At 42.8% G+C, this 26,062-nt stretch overlaps 1 protein-coding gene across 2 annotated transcripts in view; it reads right to left on the bottom strand.

Moving 5' to 3' along the window:
• LOC129653934 (natural resistance-associated macrophage protein 2-like) overlaps window positions 1–26,062 on the bottom strand; it is a 28,216-nt gene continuing 2,154 nt past the window's right edge. Inside the window, exons 2-16 of one of the 2 annotated variants that reach the window (XM_055583571.1) lie at window positions 25,380–25,531; window positions 24,550–24,669; window positions 23,771–23,890; window positions 22,441–22,547; window positions 21,628–21,698; window positions 21,461–21,528; window positions 18,822–18,977; window positions 18,023–18,181; window positions 16,914–17,000; window positions 15,916–16,035; window positions 15,616–15,765; window positions 15,005–15,078; window positions 12,336–12,489; window positions 10,257–10,310; window positions 1–514 (exon numbers count right to left, since the gene is read on the bottom strand). In XM_055583571.1, coding sequence (XP_055439546.1) covers window positions 491–514; window positions 10,257–10,310; window positions 12,336–12,489; window positions 15,005–15,078; window positions 15,616–15,765; window positions 15,916–16,035; window positions 16,914–17,000; window positions 18,023–18,181; window positions 18,822–18,977; window positions 21,461–21,528; window positions 21,628–21,698; window positions 22,441–22,547; window positions 23,771–23,890; window positions 24,550–24,669; window positions 25,380–25,531 — 1,616 coding nt within the window. In that variant the 3' untranslated portion in view covers window positions 1–490. Of the gene's footprint in view, window positions 515–10,199; window positions 10,311–12,335; window positions 12,490–15,004; window positions 15,079–15,615; window positions 15,766–15,915; window positions 16,036–16,913; window positions 17,001–18,022; window positions 18,182–18,821; window positions 18,978–21,460; window positions 21,529–21,627; window positions 21,699–22,440; window positions 22,548–23,770; window positions 23,891–24,549; window positions 24,670–25,379; window positions 25,532–26,062 lie in introns of those variants that run through there. The other variant, XM_055583575.1, reaches the window with a different exon arrangement.

Here is a 26,062-nt window from a genome sequence, read left to right on the forward strand (position 1 = left end):
TTTTCTTTTGTCATTTGTGATTCAGACAAAATAAATATCTGATTTATGTGAGCAATATTTGTTTTAAAAAATACAACATATCTATCATGTTTATATAAAACTCTACCCAAACTGATATGTTCAGGTTTACATAAACATACACACATATATATTTTTAAAATTCCTGAAGTCCAGGCAGAAGCCCATAGGGGTGTGTGGCCACCATAGGCTAATCACTTAACTCGGGCAGTTGTAGGACTGTTGTGAGGTGGTGGGTCTCTGACCTACACTTGACAGCTTTCAGCCTTTCATGCCCTTCCTATGAGGAAATCTTTACCTTTTGTTCAAAATGTTTGAACAAAACTCACCACTGAACAAACAGATTTATTAACATGACACTTGGCACAAAGGACTAAGAGAAAGTGGGTCATATATAGTCGGTCAGGCTGTCAGCCATCTAGACACAAGTGAGTCAGCGTCCACGGTGTTCGGAAGGTAGAGTTCATTCAGGCTAAACTGTCAGTCCCAGATGGTGCTGAGGACAAAAAGATGGAAAAGGGTTAGACTGATTTGCTAGTTTTTAAAATTGGAATTTAAGTACCTATAATCAGCATATAAAAGTAGCTCTTGTTTCAGTTCTGCTATATTGATTTTCTTTCAGAAAATAAATGGCTTACAGACAGATGAATGGTTTATTGTATATAAAATAATCTATATGAGCTAAAATCAAGATTGAGGTAATACCAAATGCAAAATTTTCACTTTAACTATTCTTATGACACTCTACCTCAGGATGGGTGTTTCTGATCAGGATATTAAGAGCAAATGCACTGTGAGCTTTTATACTTTAATACCAAGTGTGTTAGAAATAAAATTTCAGGGAATTCTCTGGCAGTCCAGTGGTTAGGCTGCACAGCGTGGCCAAAAAAGAGAAAAGAAATCAAATTTCAAATGGTCTAAATCCTGAGCCCTATTATCTGGGCCTTAATATCTTTTGACACCTGAGCAGAGAAAAGCCTTTCATTAAAAATAATAATAAAATGGCATGTGCTAAGAGAAAAGGAAATGACCAACGGTCCCAAACGTTTATCAGATTGAATAAGAATTACTTTAGCTGCTTCTAAAACACATTACCAGGAACTTCCTTGTGATCTAATGGTTAAAAATCCACCTTGTCAGGCAGGAGACATAGGTTTAAGCCCTGGTCTGGGAACTATGACTCCATATACCTGGAGGCAACTAAGCAAGCTCTGGCTCTGGAGCCCACAAGCAGCAACTAGAGAGAAGCCTGCGCACGGCGATGAAAGATCCTGCGAGATGCAACCAAGACCCAGTGTGGACAAAAATAAATATGAAAACAAAGCAAAAAAATATATTGCCAGACTCACTCCTAGAGACCTAATCCCAATGGTTTGTACTGGCATTTGTGAAGCTGTAGCTTACTTTTTTTCTCTCCTCTGCATTCACCATGGGACAATCACTGAGCCTCCTTTCAGCTCACTGGTATTACCTGGGGTTTTAGGACGTTGTTGCTGCTAGGTACCAACAGCCTCTTTTTGGCCTTTCAGTTACTTCATCTGTATAGAGGCTAATTCTTTAGTTGTAAGAATTAAAATGAGATCATATGAGTGCTCAGGACACCAAATGCACACTGTAAAATCATAGAAAGAAAACATTTCTAGTATAGTGTAGTGGAGAATGAGATATCAAGGTGGCAGAGTAGAAGGAGGTGTGCCCATCGTCTCCTGCAAGAACACCAAAAATGCAACTAGTTGCTGAGCAACCTTTGACAGGAGGATGTTGGACCCTATGAAGAAAGATTTCCCAGGTCTAAGGACCAAGGAGTAGCCACAGTGAGATGGTGGGAGGGGTACAATCATGTTTAAGTCAAATCCCATACTGGCCAGGTGGGCAACCCACAAACTAGAGAGCAGTAATCCCAAAGAAGATTTCTCACTACTGTGAAGGTTCTAGGCCCCATGTCAGACTTTCCAACCTGGGGGTCCAGCAAAGGAACTGGGAATCCCCAGGGAATCTGACTTTGAAGGGCAGCGGTATTTGATTACAGAACTTCCACAGGACTTGGGGAAGCAGAAACTCTTGGAGGGTACAAACAAAACCTTGTGTGGACCAGGACCCAGGGAAAGGAGCAGTGACCCCACGAGACTAAGCTAGACCTGCCTGTGACTGTTTGAGAGTCTCCTGTGAGGCGTTGATCAGCAGTAGCCTGCCACAGGGACGGGGCACTGGCAGCAGCAGTCCTGGGAGGCACCTGTTGGCATAAGTCCTTTTAGAGTTCACCTTTAGCCCTACAACAGAGCCTGTAGACTCCAGGACTAGGCCTCCTCAGGCCAAACAACTAACAGGGAGGGAGCACAGGCCCACCCATCAGCAGAAAACTGGATTAAAGATTTACTGAGCATGGCCCTGACCACCAGAGCAATACCAAGCTTACCCCACAGCCAGTCCCTCCCATCAAGAAGCTTGCACAAGCCTCTTATCCTCATCCATCAGAGGGCAGAAAGAAGAAGCAAGAACTACAATCCCACAGACTCCAGGACAAAAGTCACAATCACAAAGCTAACCAAAATGAACATATGGATCACAGCCTCGTGCAACTCAATGAAACTATGATCCATGTCGTGCAGGGGCACCCAATGCAGACGGGTTGTGGTATAAAGTTCTGACAAAATGTGGTCCACTGGAAATGGGAATGCAAACCACTTCAGTAAGAACACACTGGTCATAGTAAACACACTCTTCCAACAACACAAAACTCTACGCATGAACATCACCAGATGGTCAATACTGAAATCAGATTGGTTATATTCTTTGTAGCCAAAGATGGGGAAGCTCTATACAGTCACCAAAAATAAGACCTGGAGCTGACTGTGGCTCAGATCGTGAGCTCCTTATTGCAAAATTCAGACTTAAATTGAAGATAGTAGGGGAAACCACTGGACCATTCAGGTATGACCTAAATCAAATCCCTTATGATTAGACAGTGGAGGTGATGAATAGATTCAAGGGACTAGATTTGGTAGACGGAGTGCCTGAAGAGCTATGGACAGAGGTTTGTAACACTGTTCAGGAGGTGGTGACCAAAACCATCCCCAAGCAAAAGAAATACAAGAAGGCAAAGTGGTTGTCTTAGGAGGCCTTACAAATAGCTGAGAAAAGAAGAGAAGTGAAAGGCAAAGGAGAAAAGGAAAGATATACCCAACTGAATGCAGAGTTCCAGAACAGCAAGGAGAGTAAGAAAGCCTTCTTAAGTGAACAGTGCAAAGAAATAGAGGGAAACAATAGAATAGGAAAGACTAGAGATCTCTTCAAGAACATTGAAGGTATCAAGGGAACATTTCACACAAGGATGGGCACGATAAAGGACAGAAATGGTAAGGACCAAACAGAAGCAGAAGAGATTAAGAAGAGGTGGCAAGAATACACAGAAGAACTATACAAAAGAGTTCTTAATGACCCAGATAACCACAATGATGTGGGCACTCACCTAGAACCATACATCCTGGAGTGTGAAGTCAAATAGCTCAGCTGGGATTCTGTCACCTCCACTAGCTTTGTTGGTAGTGATGCTTCCTAAGGCCCACTTCACTTCACACTGCAGGATGTCCAGCTCTAGCTGAGTGAGCACACCTCTGTGTTTATTTGGATCATTAAGACCTTTTCTGTATAATTCTTCTGTGTATTCTTGCCACTTTTTAATATCTTCTGCTTCTATTAGATATTTACCATTTCTGTCCTTTACTGTGCCCATATTTGGATGAAATTCCTTTGATATTTCCAAAGACATATCAATAGATTGATATTTATATCAAATATCAATAATTGATAGACTCTTGAACAGATCTCTAGTCTTACCCTTTCTGTGGTTTTCCTCTATTTCTTCGTTCACTGAAGAAAGTCTTCTTGTCTCTCATCATTCGTCTCTGGAATTCTGCATTTAGTTGGGTGTACCTTTACTTTTCTCCCTTGCTTTCAATTCTCTTCTTTCCTCAGCTATTTGTAAGGCCTCCTAAGACAACCACTTTGCCTTCTTGCATTTCTTTTTCTTGGGGATAGTTTTGGTCACTGCCTCCTGTACAATGTAACAAAGCTCTGTCCATAGTTCTTCAGGCACTCTGTCTACGAGATCTAGTCCCGTGAATCTATTTATCACCTCCACTGTCTAATCATAAGGGATTTGATTTAGGTCATACGTGAATGGCCTAGTGTTTTTCTCTGGAAGTGAAAGTGTTAGTCTCTCAAACGTGTCTAATTCTATGCATCCCCATGAACTGTAGCCTGCCAAGTTCCTCTGTCCATGGAATTCTCTAGGGAAGAATACTGGCGTGGGTAGCCATACCCTTCTCCAGGGGATCTTCCTGACCAAGAGATTGAAGCCAGGTCTCCTGCATTGCAGGCAATTCTTTACCATCTGAGTCACCAGGGAAGCCCCAGTGGTTTTCTCTACTTTCCTTCATTTAAGCCTGAATTTTGCAATAAATAAGGAGCTCATGATCTGAGCCACAGTCAGCTCCAGGTCTTGTTTTTGCTGACTGTATAGAGCTTCTCCATCTTCAGCTGCAAAGAATATAATCAATCTGATTTCAGTGTTGACCATCTGATTTTAGCAACCAAGAGCAATTGTCAGATACATTGACAATTCACTTCAGCCTTTTCTCAAGTGAGCTAAGGTTGGGAGGTGGGTGTGTAGTAAACAAGGGCTGGTTCTTTAGTTCCATGATCTCCAGGTTGTATCATTTGATGACTTAGTAGAGAGAACTCCTTCATTGGAGAAGTTTGTTGTATTTCTGGGGCTAAATGGTAGAGGAATTGGCTAAAACTTTCAAGGGCAGTGCTGTGCTGTGCTTAGTTGCTCAGCTGTGTCTGACCCTTTGCAACCCCATGCATTATAACCCACCAGGCTCTTCTGTCCATGTGGATTCTCCAGGCAAGAATACTGGGGTGACCATGACCTCCTCCAGGGAATCTTCCCAACCCAGGGAAGCAACCCAGGTCTCCTGCATTGCAGGAGGATTCTTTACTGTCTGAGCCACCAGAAAATGAATAAGCTATCAGTTCTTACTTATTGCTGGGATAGGATCATACAGGACCCTGCCACTTTCCACATATACCTGAAAAAGCATTCAGGTAGTTTGGAAAATGTAGGACAGGCCAAACAAAATTAGCCTATCAATTGGCAGCTTTTGACCTAAAACATATTCTAACCCTAATCAGAGTATTAAGCAAAGTATCTTTGATATGGTGCTGTTCTTGGTGCTGCTAAACACCAAAGTTGGTGTCTTAAAGTATATACTATGAAATAAATACTGATTGGTAATGGTAACATGGGCTCTGGAATTTAGCTAGTCAGATTCAAATGGCAACTACACAGTTATTAGCGATGTTATTCTACTTTGGGCCCTTCAGTTGTCTTATTTTTGTCTTTTGTTGTAAGGATTACAAGAGATCTTATGAGTGTCAAAGGCTTCCCCAGTGGCACAGTGGTAAAGAATCCTCCTGCCAATGCAGGAGGCCCAAGGACACGGGTTTGATCCCTGGGTCAGGAAGATACCCTGGAGTAGGAAATGGCAACACACACTAGTATTCTTGCCTGGAAAATGGCATGGACAGAGGAGCCTGGGGGGCTACAGTCCATGGGGTCACAAGGAGTCAGACATGACTGAGTGACTGAGCACACACACACACACGAGTGCTTAGACCCCAACTAGCATAGTAATGTGTTGGTCATTTTTAACGTTCCAAAGCTAAGATGTCAAAGGAAGGTGACACGTCTGGACTCACTGGTCCTGTCCAAGGAAGGAACAGAAAGCGCTGCAGAGGGCAGAGCTAAAGCAGGATCTTCAAATGGTTGTGCATCCTATTTTAGTTCTGAAATTAAACCCAAATAAGGAGTTCCCCATGGCTTAATGGTTACGATTCCAGACTGTCACTGCCGTTAGTCTGGGTTCAATCCCTGGGCAGGGAGCTAAGATCACATAAAGCACATGGCACAGCCAAAAAAAAAAAAAAGAAAAAAAGAGCTAAATGAGAAAGGACAACATGGAGAACGAAATTCTCATAACTTCCATGGTGGTACTTATAGAATTCAGTTCCTGTTAAGACAGACAGGGGAAGCTTGCAACACAGAAAGCGAAAATGAAGTTCTAGTGACACCTCTGGAGCAAATTAAGTGCTGACTTATCTTTTCCTGCCCTGTGTTTGGTGACATTCCTAGCAGTTTACTGTTTCTGAGCTTTGTCCTTGTATTTATATCTGGTCTCCAAAAATGTTTTCATTTCTAAGCTAAACAATTTTGGCTTCTCTTTTCAAATACACATACTTTTCATTGGCAGCATATACAGAATATAAAACCCTACATCAATGGTAAAACAAGACTACAGACAGAAAAATGTTCAGCTTAGAGTGGAGAAAGGCAGAATGACAATTATCTCTCAACTTTAAATATGGTAATGATGTCATCTTTAGCAATGGCAAAACTAAATCGGTGATAGAGATTAGTGTTTGGTGTCAACAATTCATCAAGTCTTCTGGGAACTAAACCTATGTTGAGTCTTGAACAACATGAATTTGAACCCCGTGAGTCTCCTCATACAGGGATTTTTTTCAATGGTAAATATGACAGAAATACATGATCCCAGACAGGGTGAATCTGAGAATATGGAACCACAGATTTGGATAAACACTGGACATGGAAGGCCAAGTATAAACATGAAGAGCTGACTATAAATTACTTGCAGATTTTCTATTCCATGGAAGATCAATACCCCTAACCCCTGCATGTCCAGAGATCAACTGTATACCTCTATACCTTCTAAAGAGAAAATCACTAACAGTATGAGTCTAATATGTCAATCCAGGTGGTAATTGATGTTTCAGTATTTCAAAGTTGGTGTGTGTGTGCACTCACTCAGTTGTGTCCGACTCTTTGTGACCCTTTGGACTGTAGCCTGGCAGGCTCCTTGTCCATGGGATTTTCTCAGCAAGAATACTGAAGAAGGTTGCCTTGCCCTCCTCCAGGAGAGCATCTTGACCAGGAATTAAACCTGAGTCCTCTGCGTCTCCCGTGCTGCAGGAGGATTCTTTACCGCTGGGCCACCAGGTGAAAGTAGCTCAGTTGTGTCTGATTCTTTGTGACACCATGGACTGTAGCCTGCCAGGCTCCTCTGTTCATGGAATACTGGAGTGGGTTGCCATTTTCTTCTCCAGGGGATCTTCCTGACCCAGAGATTGAACCCGGGTCTCCGTCATTGCAGGGAGATTCTTTACCACCTGAGCCATCAGGGAATCCCCAGAAACTGTGTTTATATGTTGTTAAGTGTCAGTAAGAGTTCATTGTAACCACTCCTAAAACCACTAGCAGGACCTCACAGGAACCAAAATACAGCTCTTCCCATCCCTGTTAATTCCCAGTACACTGTAGCAGCGCAGTTTTATGGAGAACGAGGACCAACTTACATAAAGTACAATTGTATATCCTTAAACATTTCACACAGAGTGCGCATGCTGGCACTGGAAGATGTCAGCTCTAAACACTGTTTACTGTGCCCGAAGTAGTGGCTGAATAGAAAGCACACTTTCCATGTGAGAGCTCCGATGGAATATAGCATGGGAGTGTTGTTAACACTGTAAAATACTACACACATAGTGATATAAACTGCCATTTAACTGGGAAGAAATTTTCATCATTGCAAGTCACATATATAACTTCTAAAAGAAAACTAGCAGCTTTTACCTGGGCTTCTAAATATTTGTGAATCTGAGACTGACTGCACCCACTCAAACTCCCGGCAAAGGTAAATGTTAGTGTACCACCTTTACAAAGAATTTCGTCAACATGGCCCTCACCTACTGAGGCCAGACGAGAGCCTAAGAGGTCAGTCCCCAATGTCTCCAGAGTGCCCTTGTGAACAGCTTAGGGGATGATGGTAGCGGAGAGGGAGGAACGGTTGGGGAATCTGTCTCTCAGGATTCTGTGCTATGTCACTGGAGGGGCTGAGGTAAAGGTATGGTCAGTGGAACACACAAGTTTATTTACCCTTAAAGCCATGTAAAAGACAGTCCATTCAGTCTGTGCTTTTGACTGTGTACAAAGTATTGGAAACAATGCCTTTAGGGGCTCAGGTGAACAGAGAACATCAATCAACAGGCACTTCAGAAGGAAGACACCAGAAATGCAGTCCTTCAATTGCAATCCCATTACTGTTCTCACCAAGTCAGTGGCTATAAAAGACCTGATTATTTATCTCCACCGGACAATGTGACTTGGTTTGAGATAATCACATGGTGTCAGGCTCCACATGTAAAAACATCAGAAGTGGCTGAAGAGCAGCAGCTCCATGCTGAAGGGACCCATTTCCTCTGACTCTAGAGCTCCACCATCTGGTCCCAAAGTTTTTCCCTCTGAAGGAATGGCTGAAGAGAGGTAGCCCAGTGCAACCCTGCAGAGAGAACTTGGCAACCAGTGACACCAAAGGACTCGCTGAGAGGGAGCGAGCTTTCCAACACTTACATCTAGAGCTCCTGAGATTGCCTTGCAAGTCTTCTTGGGCATGCCTCAGAAAAACATGACAATTCTGGAAGAAGTTGTTTTTTAGGAATAAAACAGATGGCTCCTCTTCTTTCAAGTTTTTTCTCCTCACTCCAAAGTCTCTTGAGAACATCAATTCATAAATGCTACCATCTTTTTCTATCACTACCATCCTGGAGATGGAAGGGGAAGGTTTCCCAACTCTAATTGCTCAAGAAGAAATACCATCAAGAGAGCTCTGTACATGAGAGTACATCAAGAGAACTCTGTAACATGAGAGTTATTAAAATCAGGACTCCCAAGAACATTTCAGTAAGCTCTCAATCTCTGAGGGAAATCATCAGAGTGATTTTCAGAAGAGATTAGTATTAGTCACCACGACCACAAGTGAGTTTTACCATCTGTCCATTTATCATCTTAGTGCTTTCTCACCCCTCTTAACTTCCACTGACAAATTTAAAGTGAAAATAAGTTAAAAAAATCCTGAACCTGATAGATGAAGATTATCTCATAATTAAATATAATATGAATCAAACTACTCTAGTTGAGATTTTATTTTTTATAATAAAAATAATTCAAAGGATTTGTATAAGGAAAGTATTTCTCAGCCCTTTATTTTTTTACTGTATACTTTTTATTTTTTTCAAACTTTAAACTTTTTGTTTTGTATTGGGATATAGCTGATTAACAATGTTGGGGGAGGTGAACAGTGAAGGGACTCAGCCATACATATACATGTGTCCATTCTCCCCCAAGTTCCCCTCCCCTGCAGGCTGGCACATAACATTGAGTAGAGTTCCATGTGCTATACAATAGATCCTTGTTGGGTATCATTTTGAATATAGCAGTGTGTACATGACCGTCCTAAACTCCCTAACTATCCCTTCCCCCCAGCAACCACAAATTCGGTTTCTTTTTTTTTTTAATTTATTTATTTTTTTACTTTACAATATTGTATTGGTTTTGCCATACATCAACATGAATCTGCCACGGGTGTACACATGTTCCCAATCCTGAACTCCCCTCCCACCTCCCTCCCCATACCATCCCTCTGGGTCATCCCAGTGCACCAGCCCCAAGCTTCCTGTATCCTGCATTGAATCTGGACTGGTGATTTGTTTCTTATATGATATTATACATGTTTCAATGCCATTCTCCCAAATCATCCCACCCTCGCCCTCTCCCACAGAGTCCAAAAGACTGTTCTATACATCTGTGTCTCTTTTGCTGTCTCACATATAGGGTTATCGTTACCATCTTTCTAAATTCCATATATATGCGTTAGTATACTGTATTGGTGTTTTTCTTTCTGGCTACTTCACTCTGTATAATAGGCTCCAGTTTCATCCACTTCATTAGAACTGATTCAAATGTATTCTTTTTAATGGCTGAGTAGTACTCCATTGTGTATATGTACCACAGGTTTCTTATCCATTCATCTGCTGATGGACACCTAGGTTGCTTCCACATCCTGGCTATTATAAACAGTGCTGCGATGAACACTGGGGTACACGTGTCTCTTTCAATTCTTTTCAAAAAATATATCAAACAAAGTCTTTCCCAACAAACAGCTGAGTCCTAAATGCAGCCTGTGCAACAGCACATACCTTTGGCTATGTTCACACAGTAAACCGTAGAAACACTGGCCCTGATGGCTACCTGTGAACAGTGTCTACTTAGTACAGCCACTGGTGGTTTCTTTGGTCAGCAGGACTTTAGAGATGCTTACCGTGTGCCCACAGTCCAGGAAGGACATGCCCAGTGCAATGAAACACTGCCAACCCTGGAAGAGAAAATATAGTTGGTCATCATTCGCTGACCCCTCTGGAGAGCCCTCTTACCCCCGTCACCGCCCACACTGCACTGCTCAGATGCAAAACTCTTTGTTGTACTAATTTCAATACTCAGCTCCCTCTGTTCCTACTGCTTTGCATTTATTTCTTTTATCTGACTGGGAGAGGTCCCTGACGACCACTTTTTTTCAGTCCTACACCATTCTTCACAATATGAGTAATGACTGACTGGCTAAGAACAACTGTGACAGTCTTCTGAACAAAAGAGTAGGATAGTAATTCATTCTAGAATCCGTCCTCAGCCTTAAAACTGGGTCTTCAACAATTTCTATAGCCTCAGGCTGACTGAGAACAACTGAGAACCTTCATAACCAATTTGCATACAGGAAGGATCCCCTTAACTTCTACAGAAACTTCCTTGTGGCCATGCTGCCTAGCTTGTCAGAGAAGGCAATGGCACCCCACTCCAGTACTCCTGCCTGGAGAATCCCATGGACGGAGGAGCCTGGTAGGCTGCAGTCCATGGGGTAGCTGAGGGTCAGACACGACTGAGTGACTTCACTTTCACTTTTCACTTTTCACTTTCATGCATTGGAGAAGGAAATGGCAACCCACTCCAGTGTTCTTGCCTGGAGAATCCCAGGGATGGGGGAGCCTGGTGGGCTGCTGTCTATGGGGTCACACAGAGTCAGACACGACTGAAGGGACTTAGCAGCAGCAGTAGCCTAGCTTGTAGGATAGGATCTCTGTTCCCTGACTAGGGACTGAACCTAGGACTTTGAAGCAAAAGTCCAAAATCTTAACCACTAAGCCACCAGGAGATGTCCTACAGCAAATTGTTAAAACAATTTCTGTCAAGGCCATACTCAGTTATTTAGGTTTCATAGATTGAGGGCAGGAGGAGAAGGGGGTGACAGAGGATGAGATGGTTGGATGGTGTCATCAACTCAATGGACATGAGTCTGAGCATACTCCAGGAGATAGCAAAGGACAGGGAAGCCTGGCATGCTGTAGTCCATGGGGTTCCGAAGAGTAGGACACAACTTAGCAACCGAACAGTAACAACCATCCCTATATTATAGGGTCAGCTTAATCTAAGTGTACCCATGGTTTACCGGGCAAGAAAAAAGAAGAGATATATCTATCCAAGACATAATTTCTCAGTATTCACTAAAATGTTTTCGCAATCAAGACATTGTCTGTGGCCGACAATGACATGGGGACTAGGTAAGTGTTAAGAAGATGAGCAGGGCATTTCTACCCTACTGCCTTGCCATGCTTTGTAGTAGTCCCTAATCCTCAACCCTGTGTTTTTTTAGAGAAACCTGCGTAGAATAGGGAGGTATATGTGTTGTTGCTATAGCTACTTTTCATTCATATAAATAATATTACAGAAGAATTGGAAAATAGAGAAAAGAATATTTCCATAATCCCACAATCAAAGGCAACTACTATTACTATTTTAATATAATTTACTCTAGACTTTTGATAATTTTTTTGTTATCTAGGTATACATAATTCTCTATTCTTTTTCTATGGAGCACTATGTTTTACAACCACCATTTTTAATAATTCAGTGAGAGATTATCACTATTTACTTGTGTCATCATTGGACAGCTATTAAGTAGTAGAGCTGGCCAGGGCTGTGAACCCACATGTGCTGCCCTCCAAAGATTTGAAATCACACAACACAGCTCCCTTCTCCAACCCCATCTTGTACCACTCTGTACTTTTACATAGCTGATCTTCTTCAAGTTCTTCAAACATACTACACTCTCTGGTTAGGAATTATTAGAATGGAAATCAGACAGAGTGACAAAAATAGAAAAATGACAGCTCTTAGGAACCAGGGAAAATTTATGGCTAAAAATATTCTTTAGTCACAGCTGATTTAACAATTTCATGTAAATTGTGTCAATAACCTGAAGATAGATTGGTAAATGCTCTTTGGGATCCTTTTTCTTCTGAGTGTTAGCCCCACCTCACCACCCCTGCCCTCTCCCAGCTGGACTTACCAAGTAAAACACAAAGCTCAGATAAGCTACGCTGACCACTGCAGCCACCACGTACAATGCCACGTGCCCTAGACCCTGGACATAAACCACGACAAAGTACATGTTGATGAAACAGACGACAAGGACCACAATACCGCCTATGATCCTCCAGCCTCTGTCAAAAGAATCAGCACAATTATTGGTGGAACAGTTTAACCTATTCATAAACAGAAAAGAACACTGTGTCTTTTGAGGTCACAAGACAGGAGTAAGGGGCATTTCAAAATAAACTGAAAAGTGCTTCTTTTGTCCCAGATTAGATTAAATGAGCAAAAATTACACAATGATAGGAGAAAGAGAAAAAAAAACAAGCCACTATCAAATAATCCATATCATCAGTTCAGTTCAGTTGTTCAGTGTCCAACTCTTTGCGACCAGCACGCCAGGCCTCCCTGTCCATCACCAACTCCCAGAGTTCACTCAGACTCATGTCCATTGAGTCAGTGATGCCATCCAGCCATCTCATCCTCTGTCATCCCCTTCTTCTCCTGCCCCCAATCCCTCCCAGCATCAGAGTCTTTTCCAATGAGTCAACTCTTCACATGATGTGGCCAAAGTATTGGAGTTTCAGCTTTAGCATCATTCCTTCCAATGAACACCCAAGAATGATCTCCTTCAGAATGGACTGGTTGGATCTCCTTGCAGTCCAAGGGACTCTCAAGAGTCTTCTCCAACACCACAGTTCAAAAGCATCGATTCTTTGGTGCTCAGCTTTCTTCACAGTCCAACTCTCGCATCCATCCATATGTGACCACTGGTAAAACCATAGCCTTGACTAGACGGACCTTTGTTGGCAAAGTAATATCTCTGCTTTTCAATATGCTGTCTAGGTTGGTCATAATATTCCTTCCAAGGAGTAAGCGTCGTTTAATTTCATGGCTGCAATCACCATCTGCAGTGATTGTGGAGCCCCCAAAAATAAAGTCTGACACTGTTTTCACTGTTTCCCCATCTATTTGCCATGAAGTGATGGGACCAGATGCCATGATCTTAGTTTTCTGAATGTTGAGCTTTAAGCCAACTTTTTCACTCTCCTCTTTCACTTTCATCAAGAGGCTTTTTAGTTCCTCTTCACTTTCTGCCATAAGGGTGGTGTCATCTGCATATCTGAGGTGTTTGATTTTCTCCCGGCAATCTGGATTCCAGCTTGTGCTTCTTCCAGCCCAGCGTTTCTCATGATGTACTCTGCATAGAAGTTAAATAAGCAGGGTGACAATATACAACCTTGACGTACTCCTTTTCCTATTTGGAACCAGTCTGTTGTTCCATGTCCAGTTCGAACTGTTGCTTCCTGACCTGCATATAGGTTTCTCAGGAGGCAGATCAGGTGGTCTGGTATTCCCATCTCTTTCAGAATTTTCCACAGTTTATTGTGATCCACACAGTCAAAGGCTTTGGCATAGTCAATAAAGCAGAAATACATGCTTTTCTGGAACTCTCTTGCTCTTTCGATGATCCAGTGGATGTTGGCAATTTGATCTCTGGTTCCTCTGCCTTTTCTAAAACCAGCTTGAACATCTGGAAGTTCATGGTTCATGTACGGCTGAAGCCTGGCTTGGAGCATTTTGAGCATTACTTTACTAGCGTGTGAGATGAGTACAGTTGTGCAGTAGTTTGAGGATTCTTTGGCATTGCCTTTCTTTGGGATTGGAATGAAAACTGACCTTTTCCAGTCCTGGGGCCACTGCTGAGTTTTCCAAATTTGCTGGCATATTGAGTGTAGTACTTTCACAGCATCATCTTTCAGGATTTGAAATAGCTCAACTGGAATTCCATCACCTCCACTAGCTTTGTTCGTAGTGATGCTTTCTAAGGCCCACTTGTCTTCACATTCCAGAATGCCTGGCTCTAGGTGAGTGATCACACCATCATGATTATCTGGGTCATGAAGCTCTGTTTTGTACAGTTCTTCTATGTATTCTTGCCACCTCTTCTTAATATCTTCTGCTTCTGTTGGTCCATAGAAGATAAAGGACATTTCTGTCCTTTATCGAGCCCATCTTTGCATGAATCTGTATCATATAAGTCCCTAAAAAATGCAACAAGCCCTACAACTGAAAAGGTCATGAGTCCCTAGCGATATAACAAGTCATTTCAAATACCCCATGTCCTTTAGACATGTATATAAAAGGTTATTAGCTTATGCCTCTCTCATCAAGATCATTTAAAATGGATTTAAGATGCTTTAACCTTCAGTGGCTGAAGTTGAAGAGTTAAAGCACTAAAAGCTGAAAAACTTCCCCCAGAAATAAAACATGTGCTTGCCCTCCTTTGTTACATTTACCATCTCTGTTTTCTTTTCTTTAATTTTTAAAAATTGAAATATAGTTGATTTACAATGTTGTATTCACTTATTTTTAATTTGGGCCACACCCTGTGCCATGTAGGACCTTAGTTCCTTGACCTGGGATCAACCCCTCACCCCCTGCACAGGAAGGCAGAGTCTCAACCACTGGACCATCAGGGAAGTCCCCAGCAGTCTCTCTTTTCTTAGTCAGAGATTGAGGGGGCAGCTCTAGCAACCACCTCTTAAAGCACATAGTCCCCTATGACTTATTTCCTGACTGGCCTGTTTGATGAAGATATCCTTCCCCCCCCACATCTTGGGGAACAAAAAGAAGTACACTCACAATCCATTGGCAAATTCGCTCATCACAGGCCGCAAACTTGTAAATGTGAGGATGGGTATGAGAGCAAAAGGAAGCTGCAAAAGAAAAAAATAAGATAGGGCTACAGGGGGTCCTTGTAACACCCCAGAGAGCAGCACTGTTAGCAAAAGGGAACCACAGACCCTGCCTCATCTATTCTGTGAGAAATTATTCCTGTCATCACAACATGCTGGAGGGTTATGTGGAAATCTGTAGCATGAACCCAGCATCAATTATGATCACAGTGTCTTTAAAAAAATTGTATCTGCCTTGTCTTCTTAATCTCCATAAAGCCCAACAGTGTCCTATACATTATTTAAAGTTTGCTAGGATTAACGAGCAATGATTGTATTCTATGTGTAATTATAGCTTATAATTCCCATTCAACAGGCTTAAAAATAAAGCCATTTCTAAAAGCCTTCTAGATGCCAGAGATTTCATATGCGTTCACCGTAGACCAAGACTGTGCCTCTTTCTTCCTCTGAATTTTCCCCACAACCACACTAGGCTTGTTATCTAAAAGCAATACAGAATAAAGGTACAGAATCCTTCCTGATTTAGTAAGATGTGAGTTTCCCCAGCTCCCTTCTCACTTGTAAGCTCTGAAGAACATTCAGGAAGTCATTCATCCCTGTTAGATGCTCCACATCTTGGAAGACGGCAATAAGCAGAGCGGGGATGATGGCAATAGAGCGGGTCAGACTCACTCGGGCGAAGCGTGACCACTTTAGGTTCAGGAATCCCTGGAAGAAAACACAGAAACAGGATGAATGTCTGGAAGGAAATAGCAAAAGGGCTGGGAGGTTTGGGAAGACCTTAGAGGCATGGGATTAAGAAAGGACAAAAGGACAACGTCCTCTTCCTCTCGTCTATCCCAGTCACAGCAAACGTACCTCCATGACAAACTGGCCGGAATAGGTTCCTGTCATGGTGGAGCTATGCCCTGCAGCCAGGATCCCCACTGCCCAGATGTAGAGAGCGGCAGGCCCGAAGTAACACCCCAGCACAACACCCTGGAGAGGCAAGGGAGAGAGATCACCTGAGACAACACCCCAAACATATCCTTGGTGTCTCTTCTCCCCATTCCTGGCTACGCACCCACCTCTACCGAGCGCTGTGCTGGCACTGTCCCAGAAGCGAGACTCGGGTCCTGACCTCATTCTAGAGGCTTTCTACCTAAAGTCTGCTGGATGGGCCCCCATTCCTCCTCAGCCTAGTCCCTTCTCTTCTCTAGGCTCCTAAAGCCTTTATCCTCAACTTATATGTTAATTATTTAAAAAAATCTACAACACATTTCCTAAATTATATTCCTTAACACAGTATTCTGGAAGATGGTAATAGGAATGAAGAGAAAGCACAAATGAATTTTGGAGATGCTACATATTCTACTCTTGGAAGTTCATAATGTAACCAGCATAAAGGGACAGAGAGGCCCCAATAAAGATGACTTTACAGGGACTTCCCTGGTGTTCCACTGGTTTAAGACCCTGTACTCCCAGTGCAGGGGGTATGGGTTTGATTGCTGGTCAGAGAACTAGGTCCCACATGCTACACAGCACGGCCTAAATAAATAAAGTGTCCAGCCACTGGGGCTAGGTGGGGAACAAGTATAAAAAATAAATCACTTTACTAAGAACACTTTCTCTAGTCACCCAAATTAATGCCTATAACAGCACAAGTTTGGGAATTGCTGATTTAATTAATTCATCTTTTCAGCAGATCTTCTATTTCCTTCTACATAATCCAAAAGTCTTATCTGGTATCTGGACCTCTGAAAAAAAACACTTCAGAGAAGATATGCTGAGCTCTGAAGTGAACCCACGGCAAAGACCAGATATTATGCTGACAATATTGATCCAGGAGCAGAGATCAGAAATCTGAACAGGTTTACCCCTTTGTAGATGTCCACAGTCAGTGTTGAGTTATCATCAGGGAAAAGGTGAGCATGGGCACTGCTGCTGTTTTTACAGACCGAAACCTGGAACCAAAGCAGTTTAGGAACAATTTTTTTTTTTTTTAACTTTACATAACTGTATTAGTTTTGCCAAATATCAAAATGAATCCGCCACAGGTATACATGTGTTCCCCATCCTGAACCCTCCTCCCTCCTCCGTCCCCATTCCATCCCTCTGGGTCGTCCCAGTGCACCAACCCCAAGCATCCAGTATCGTGCATCGAACCTGGAATGGCACCTCGTTTCATACATGATGGAACAATTTTTAATTTTGAGTCCAGGACTCAGATAAGAAGCCCTCTCCTATAGATCACACACAGGTCATCTAAGAGATGGATGCTGAAGGCGAGACACTGGGCATGGATTGATGACAGCAGAGACTGGCAGCAATGGCCTTGAGGTCTTCCTTGATAATTTTTATACACTCCCAGGTCATCAAAAACTTTCCCTGAGTTACAGTATGCATGGTAATACATGAATGTTAGGTCAGTTTAAATGGTGACATGAAGTGAGGGTCCTTAGAAGGCTTCAAATATGAAAGGACACCCAGAATAGAGAGTCCTTATTCAAAGCAGAGCCAGGAATCAGAGGTCCTACGATGGGAAACAAAGGAGTGATCAAAACTAGATTGGCAATCAGGAGTCAAGAGGACAGAGAATTCAGTGTGATAAAACAGTCTGTCTAGCCACAGGTTCTATTTCCTGTGTGTTGACTCCTCCCAACCTGTCATCACCAAATGGCAGGGCTGGAAAGCAGTCAGGAGTTGGAAGCAAAAGGAGATGAGAAAGAGCAAATAGACATGAAGCCACTGACCACAGCATGAGGCAGTCTTTATCTGAGGAATGCTCCCTTCCCAGTCCAAAGCTGAGAACGATGGGTGTGGACCTGGCCACTGCCCTAGACTATAAGCCTGACTAGCGCAGTGACTTAGGGGCAGCACTGAAATCCATTTCCCCTGTGCTCGAAGTCTCTGTCACGTTTTCCTGCCCAGTTAGCCTCCTCCTTACCCTCACATCCACTACTACCCAGGTCCCTGGCTTACTTACCACCTGCTTGTTGGTTTTCTCAAAAAATGCTTCGGCAAACACTGAGATGACAAAGATGTTGATGATAAAGGAAACAAAGAGAGCAATGCAGGAATCAATGAAGAAGTACTTATTGGCTTCTTGAACTTCCTGCTTATTGGCTCGGTCTACCTGTCTGGACTAGAGAGGTAATAGCAACAGTCATTTTTTGACTAGCTGAAACAAGTTTCCTTGTAATATTTCATGAGTTGGAGTCAGCTGGAAGTCCTAGAGGTCAAACAATTGACCACATGAAATGTGAGAGACCATACATCCCGGTTCACTGAGTTCAATCATGACCCTTTGATGACATCACACACACCCAAAGAGGGGAAAGTGACTGAGTGACTGATGAGCCCTCAGTTACTGTGGCTTGAAGAACTGCTGACCTACAAAAACAACCTGATTTTAGATCTAAGGGGGAGTTAGCCTTAATTACAAAGGTCTCTGAAATCTTCCAGCAAACAATTGTGTTGGACTGACTGGTAAAAGCTAGGTTGGGCTCCTTCCTCCTGACCTCCATGAGGCCATTGAGGTTTCTGAGATTTAAAGACAAGAGACACGGTGCCCCTTCAGATCTTTTAAGGACTTTAGTCCCTTCTCTATGGGGTCAGTCATCTCTGGTCACCTTGGTTATACAAGAGTGTGGTGTCCAACTGTGGAAAAACACCGTGCTCCTTTAGGGCTCCAACAATTGTAAACTAAGTATGTGTCCCTTGTAACGAAAGGAAAAGATGCCATGAACTACATAAGTCACTGGGATAAGACAGGTCTTGCTTACCTTGACTAAGGCAGAATGCAGGTATATGTTGTGTGGTGTGATAACGGCACCCACGATGGCCACAGCCTGAATGATCTGTGGGGTACGACAGCCTGAACAGGATGGCAGGAACATGCCTTGGAGGACCTGGGTCTGGCTGGGTTTCACTGTAACATACTACATACAAAGAGAACATCTATTAGCCTTTTCTGGAACTTGACACTAGGGGAGTAACACGGTACTAGATAACATTGCATCCTTTACTCCTTAAACCCCTTGATCAACACTATTTAGGAAATAAGGGACATAGAACCATCCAAAAAAAAACCAAGCAGCACAAGGTTAGAGAATTTATGACTGGGGTATCCAAACATTTCATACTGTATTTTATATATACCAAATAGATGTGTAAAGAATATAATTAATATTCTAAAGAAATAACATGGCTGCTAAGGGCCTTATTGATATTGGTGCCACAATAACTCCTGTGAGACACACCTTAGAATACAGTCAATTCTTGATTACCCACACTAACCATGCTTCTGTGCTCAGTTCAGTTCAGTGGCTCAGTCATGTCTGACTCTTTGTGAACCCACAGACTGCAGCACACCAGGCTTCCCTGTCCATCACCAACTCCGGGAGCTTGCTCAAACTCATGTCCATTCAGTTGATGATGCCATTCAACCATCTCATCCTCAGTGTCCCCTTCTCTTCCTGCTTTCAATCTTTCCTAGCATCAGGGTCTTTTCCAACAAGTCAGTTCTTCACACCAGGTAGCCAAAGTATTGGAGTTTCAATTCATCATCAGTCCTTCCAGTGAATATTCAAGACTGATTTCCTTTAGGATTGACTGGTTGATCTTGCAGGCCAAGGGACTCTCAAGAGTCTTCTCCAACACCACAGTTCAAAAGCATCAGTTCTTCAGTGCTCAGCTTTCTTTATAGTCCAACTCTCACATCCATACATGACTTCTGGGAAAACCATAGCTTTGACAAGATGAACCTTTGTCAGCAAACTAATGTCTCTGCTTTTTAATGTGCTGCCTAGGTTGGTCATAGCTTTTCTTCCAAGGAGCAAGTGTCTTTTAATTTCATGGCTGCAGTCACCATCTGCAGTGATTTTGGAGCCCAAAAAAATAAAGTCTCTCACTGTTCCCATTGTTTCTCCATCTATTTGCCAAGAAGTGATGGGACCTGATGCCATGATCTTAGTTTTTGAATGTTGAGTTTTAAGCCAACTTTTTCACTCTGCTCTTTCACTTTTATCAAGAGGCTCTTTAATTCCTTTTTGCTTTCTGCCATAAGGGTGGTGTCATCTGCGTATCTGAGGTTATTGAAATTTCTCTCAGCAATCTTGATTCCAGCTTATGCCTCATCCAGCCTGGCATTTCGCATGATGTAATCTGCATGTAAGTTAAATAAGCAGGGTGACGATATAGAGCCTTGACGTATTCCTTTCCCAATTTGGAACCAGTCTGTTGTTCCATGTCCAGTTCTGTTGCTTCTTGACCTGCATACAGATTTCTCAGGAGGAAGGTAAGGTGGTCTGGTATTCCCATTTCTTTAAGAATTTTCCACAGTTTTCTATGATCCAAAATCAAAAGCCTTGGCATAGTCAATAAAGCAGAAGTAGGTGTTTTTCTGGAACTCTCTTGTTTTTTTGATGATCCAACATCTGTGCTCACATATGTATATAAAAATCACTTTTGCTTGCCACTAGCATCTGCTGACGGAGAAGGCAATGGCACCCCACTCCAGTACTCTTGCCTGGAAAATCCCATGGACGGAGGAGCCTGGTAGGCTGCAGTCCATGGCATCGCTAAGAGTCGGACATGACTGAGCGACTTCCCTTTCACTTTTCACTTTCATGCATTGGAGAAGGAAATGGCAACCCACTCCAGTGTTCTTGCCTGGAGAATCCCAGGCATGGGGGAGCCTGGTGGGCTTCCATCTATGGGGTCGCACAGAGTCGGACACGACTGAAGTGACTAGGCAGCAGCATCTGCTGAGACTCACTCAGAAACACTTCTCATACACTCTTTTTCCTGGTTCAGCATTTCTCTTGGAAGCCTTAGGCCAAGCTGTATCATCTACTTATAGAGTAGACATATATTCAAAAGCTTAGCTAGTCCAATAAACAGAAATCAGTTAATAATAATTGGACACAGAAAGGTGCTGGGTTTCACTTCACTGCATATAATGAATGATAAGATTAGGCTTAACCCAATGCAGTATTGGGGCTGGGGCACAAAACAGGAAACAGGCACTGTATCCCCTATAGTTCATTAACTGTTACAATACAGAGAAAGTCCAAGCTGGAATTACTGTCAACCAGGATATGCAAAAACAGAACCCGTCAAGGTGACAAACCAAGAATAACCCTGCAACTCCTCTCCTCATCTTTGCCAAGGCTGTTCTGTTGTTGAGATGGCCAATTTGGGACCAGGGAGTCTAGTCTGGAAAGTCCGAGAAATTCTAGTCCCTGCAAAACTTCCTGGACACTAGTCTTTCCTATATCCTTATTCCTTTAAAATTGGCCTAGTGCTGAATTTGGGTTTTGTTAACACACACTGTCTTTTATAATAAAAGGGCAAAAATTTTGTTTAAAAAGCTAATGAAAAAAAGACAAACAGCAGCTAATGATCAGCCTGTAATACTTGCCTCATAGCCAAACGTGAGGGCCATAATAGTGATGAGAAAACCAAAAAATGCTTCTAGCTTCCGCAAACCTGAAGGGGAAAATGTAGCAGTGAGTTCACAGAAGGCAGATTTCCCTGTAAGCCACATGATGGAACTTTCAGTGACCCCTCTGTTCCCACTGTCCTTACCATATTTGTCCAAAAAAAGAAATATAAGGGTATCTGCAATGGTGATGAGAACTCCACCCCATAGAGGAATCCTAGGTCAGAGATTAAAAAGGGAGATTAAAGAAAAGAAAAGAAACATTAAGAAAAAGACTCTCTTCGCAACAACTCTCTAGATATATGACACTTGAAGGAGCAAGGACCTGGGGAAAAGGGAATAGTGGTAAGGAGGCCAGGCCTTGGGTGTTTTAGGATCACAGCACTAAGCAAAGTAATACATTCATTCAAACTTTATCTACTATTACAGACATTCAGGACACAAAGCTGTAAAGTATGGGTCTTATCTCTCAAGGAGTTCACTTAACAAGTGGGATAAACTGACTTACAAATTAATTATAATATACATTGCCACACACTGGATAACACAGATATGCATGACCAAACACGAGAACATGGGAGATAAAGAGCCAGGAAGAAGGTGGTTCCAGAGTGGTTACACAGAAAAAATAATACTTGAGTTGAATTTTGAAAATTGAAAATGACTTGGGTTTTTGTTTTTATGTTGTTGTTTCGTTGCTAAGTCATGTCCAACTCCTTGGTGACCCCATGGACTATAGCCCACCAGGCTCCTCTGTCCATAGGATTTCCCAGGCAAGAATACTGGAGTGGGTTGCCATTTCCTTCTCCAGTGGATTGTGTTGACCCAGCGATCAAACGTGCATCACCTGCTTGGCAGGCAGATTCTTTACCACTGAGCCACCTGGGAAGGACTTTTGTTTTTATACTTGCTTTGAAATCCCACAAATATTGATTACTTTCTAGAGAAAAACCCCTCACCTTCCTACAGACAGGAGATTGATGGCAATAGCTGAGCCAATAACTTCTTGCATATCTACGCCAATGATAGCCAACTCCACCATCAGCCACAGAAGGATTCGTGGAACCTAAACATCAAACAGCAGAAAGATATGGTTCTAATTAATCATTTCTAAGAACTTCCCCCATAGTTTGGAATTCACATTTTGGCACTGATCCAATAACAGTCCTTTATTAAGCCTGAGGTCTAGAGATGAAGGACCAGAACTCAGCTGCACTTGGCCCCCTGCTGGAGAGGGCCAGGCTGCTCTTTGTGGCAGAGCCTGTGAGTCAGGGTCAGGGCAGCAGCTGATGCCAATTTCTTCTCCTTCTGTTTCACTTGACAGAAGAATGGAATTTCCATTCATTATTTCCACTTAATTTTTGATCTAAAAACAATCCTGAAAGTTTTAGCGGAAAATGAGAATGCTAGGATGGTCAAAGTATTGTTCACGAGAGAATAAAAATACTGCCGAAGAAAATATCTATCCTGACCACAGCTGAAGAGACAAAACAAACGTGAAGAGGCTGGAGTCATCCTTAGTGTAATAATACACAAGCAAGTGAAAAACACAGATAGGCAAAGGGCCTCGGGGCAAAGTGATGGGATTGGGTGTCCTATAATAAAATCTGGGATCTAATCTGGTCAAATAATCGAACAGAAAGAAATTTAGTAGTTGCTTGCTCACTGAGGCCAGGAAAAGAAACAACCTCCCGGTATCTACTACCTAAAATATACGTCACAAAAAACAGCCACTAAGATGCATGAAGAAAGAGAAGATAAAACAAACTATAAATTCCCAAGTTGTTTTTTTTTTTTTTTTAAGAGGCATATAAGATAAAAAGCAGGTAAGGATACTCTCACAGCCAAGAAAGAAGATTGAACATTTAAGACAAACTGGAGGCAGATTAGTACTTATCTAAAGATCAAGTCAGTTTAAACCTGTCTTCCAGACATTGTTGCTGTTGTTCAGTCGCTCAGTGGTGTCCGACTCTCTGCGGCCCCATGGACTGCAGCACGCCAGGCTTCCCTGTCCTTCACCATTTCCCGGAGTTTGCTCAAACTCATGTCCATCGAGTCGATGATGCCATCCAACCATGTCATCCTCTGTCGTCCCCTTCTCCTCCTGCCTTCAATCTTTCCCAGCATCAGGGAAACATGGTTTAGCAGCAAGAGGAGCTACAGAATTTCCCTTGGGATTCCCAGCCCTCAGGGCCACGAGCCCCACATCCGCCACTATTTCAGTATACAGGGGGCTAGCACAGATCACAGACACACAGCTGCCTATGACGTGAGACAAGCACTGCTTACCCTGGGGTACTGGCGGTGACAGACCTCAGCCAGATGCAGCCCAGTGGCCACGCCCAGTCGAGCTGCAAGGCGCTGCAGCAGGAGCCCCACGGTGGTGGCCAACAGAAGGACCCAGAGCAGCTGGAGAAAAACAGACCCCACCATTACACTCGTGAGATAACTAGTGGTTTAAGTTTGGTTGTTTGGCAATGTCAATGGGAAACAGTACACTCAGGAAAGAGCTCCGCTCAGGAATCCAATGACCTGAGTTCTGTATCACATTCTGCACAGAACTTGCTAGGTCACCTTGCACCTTTCTGAGCCTTAGTTTTTCCCATCTGCAGTTGTGCTTTTGTTCAAGGAAACTACCTGGGTAAATAAAATAAAACTAAAAACCAACTACGTGATAAACTAGAATTTAAATACAAATCGAAAAGTACTTTTCATCAAAGTGTCAGAGCCAATGAAGAATCAGCATGTAGCCACCAAGGTTCATATCCAATAGGCAGAGCAGAGGAAAAGGCTGTGATGTGCTGTGTGTGTTTAAAAAGGAAAGAAGTCAAAGTGTTAGTCACTAAGTCTTGCCTGACTCTTTGAGACCCCATGGACTGTAGCCTGCCAGGCTCCTCTGTCCTGGGATTTCCTAGGCAAGGATAATGGAGTGGGTTGCCATTCCTTTCTCCAGGAAATCTTCCTGACCCAGGGATCAAACCTGTGTCTTCCTCATTGCAGGCAGATTCTTTACTACCTGAGCCACCAGGTAAACCAAAAAAAGGGATGAGGGAAGAGTTTATGTTCACCTTAAATCCAGCCAGTGCTCCAGACTGCAAATCACATTCAATGTTTCCTGGATCCACAATGCTCATAAGAAATCCTGGTCCCGTAAAAGCCCAGAGTTTGCGAAAGCTAAAACAGGAGTGCTGTACAACAGAGAAAAACAGAGCAAAATGATTGTCACCTCCAGGGGGAGAATAGATACATGCCTGTGTATGGCTGACTCCCTTTGCTGTCCACCTGAAACTACACAGTATTGTTAATTGACTATACTCCAGTATAGAAGAAAAAGTTTTAAAAAATAATAATAATAAAAGTGTCTCTTGGAGAAAAAAAAAGATTATCACCTCCAAACTGCTGATCTAATTTATCTATTATTTTATCACATAAAAAGCAACAATATCAGTTTCATAAGAACAAAGAGTTTGGAAGTGGGACATGGGTGGGTCCAACTTTCTCCTCCATCTTATCCATTCCTTATCAATAACCTGGTTAGCACTCTGTACAAATAAGAGCTCTTCTCTTACCTGCCCTTCCAAGAGCCTTTCAGTCTAAAACCCCAGCTATAAAAGCAGTACCTCTGTGCTCAAACACTACCCAAATGGGACAAAAGGCACCGTACAAAAGGGAACATGAAAATTTCCCTTTCTGGGTCAAAAAATGCTCACTAGTACAACTTGGCAATTTTTCAAGAGCCTTAGTTTCCTTAAAAGTTTCTGTTTACTCTCTACAAAAATTCAGTCTTCACAGATTGGTTGCCAGAACTCTGAGGTTGCTGATCCTGAGTTATCCAGCAGACATTGTACATAGGTTTTCCCTAGATAATAATATTTTTCTCTAAGGACCTGTCACTAACCTTCTCCTCAGGAATGGCAATCTTCTCATCAAAGTAGGTGGTAAAGGGTTCCTCTGTGTGTGCCCCAGGGGACTGTGGAATTGAGAAGTTACTGCGGGCAGGGTTGATGGCACCAAGACTGACAGAGACCCCATGGTCTCCAGAAGCATTTTCTGAATTAACAGATTTGAGAAGAAATGAGTTAAAATTAACAGAATACACTGATATTAGTAATCACCATAGAAATACTGAAATTAAACCTTTTTAATACCTAAATGCACAAGATCAACCTGGCTCTATATCAATTTTTGGTTCAGTTCAGTTCAATCGCTCAGTCGTGTCCGACTCTTTGCAACCCCATGAACCGCAGCACGCCAGGCCTCCCTGTCCATCACCATCTCCCAGAGTCCACCCAAACCCATGTCCATCGTGTCGGTGATGCCATCCAACCATCTCATCCTCTGTCGTCCCCTTCTCCTCCTGCCTTCAATCTCTCCCAGCATCAGGGTCTTTTCCAAAGAGTCAGCTCTCCGCGTCAGGTGGCCAAAGTACTGGAGATTCAGCATCAGTCCCTCCAATGAACACCCAGGACTGATCTCCTTTAAGATAGACTGGCTGGATCTCCTTGCAGTCCAAGGGACTCTCAAGAGTCTTCTCCAACACCACAGTTCAAAGGCATCAATTCTTCGGTGCTCAGCTGTCTT

Source organism: Bubalus kerabau, chromosome 1 (assembly GCF_029407905.1).
Source record: "Bubalus kerabau isolate K-KA32 ecotype Philippines breed swamp buffalo chromosome 1, PCC_UOA_SB_1v2, whole genome shotgun sequence".
Classification (NCBI taxonomy): domain Eukaryota; kingdom Metazoa; phylum Chordata; class Mammalia; order Artiodactyla; family Bovidae; genus Bubalus; species Bubalus kerabau.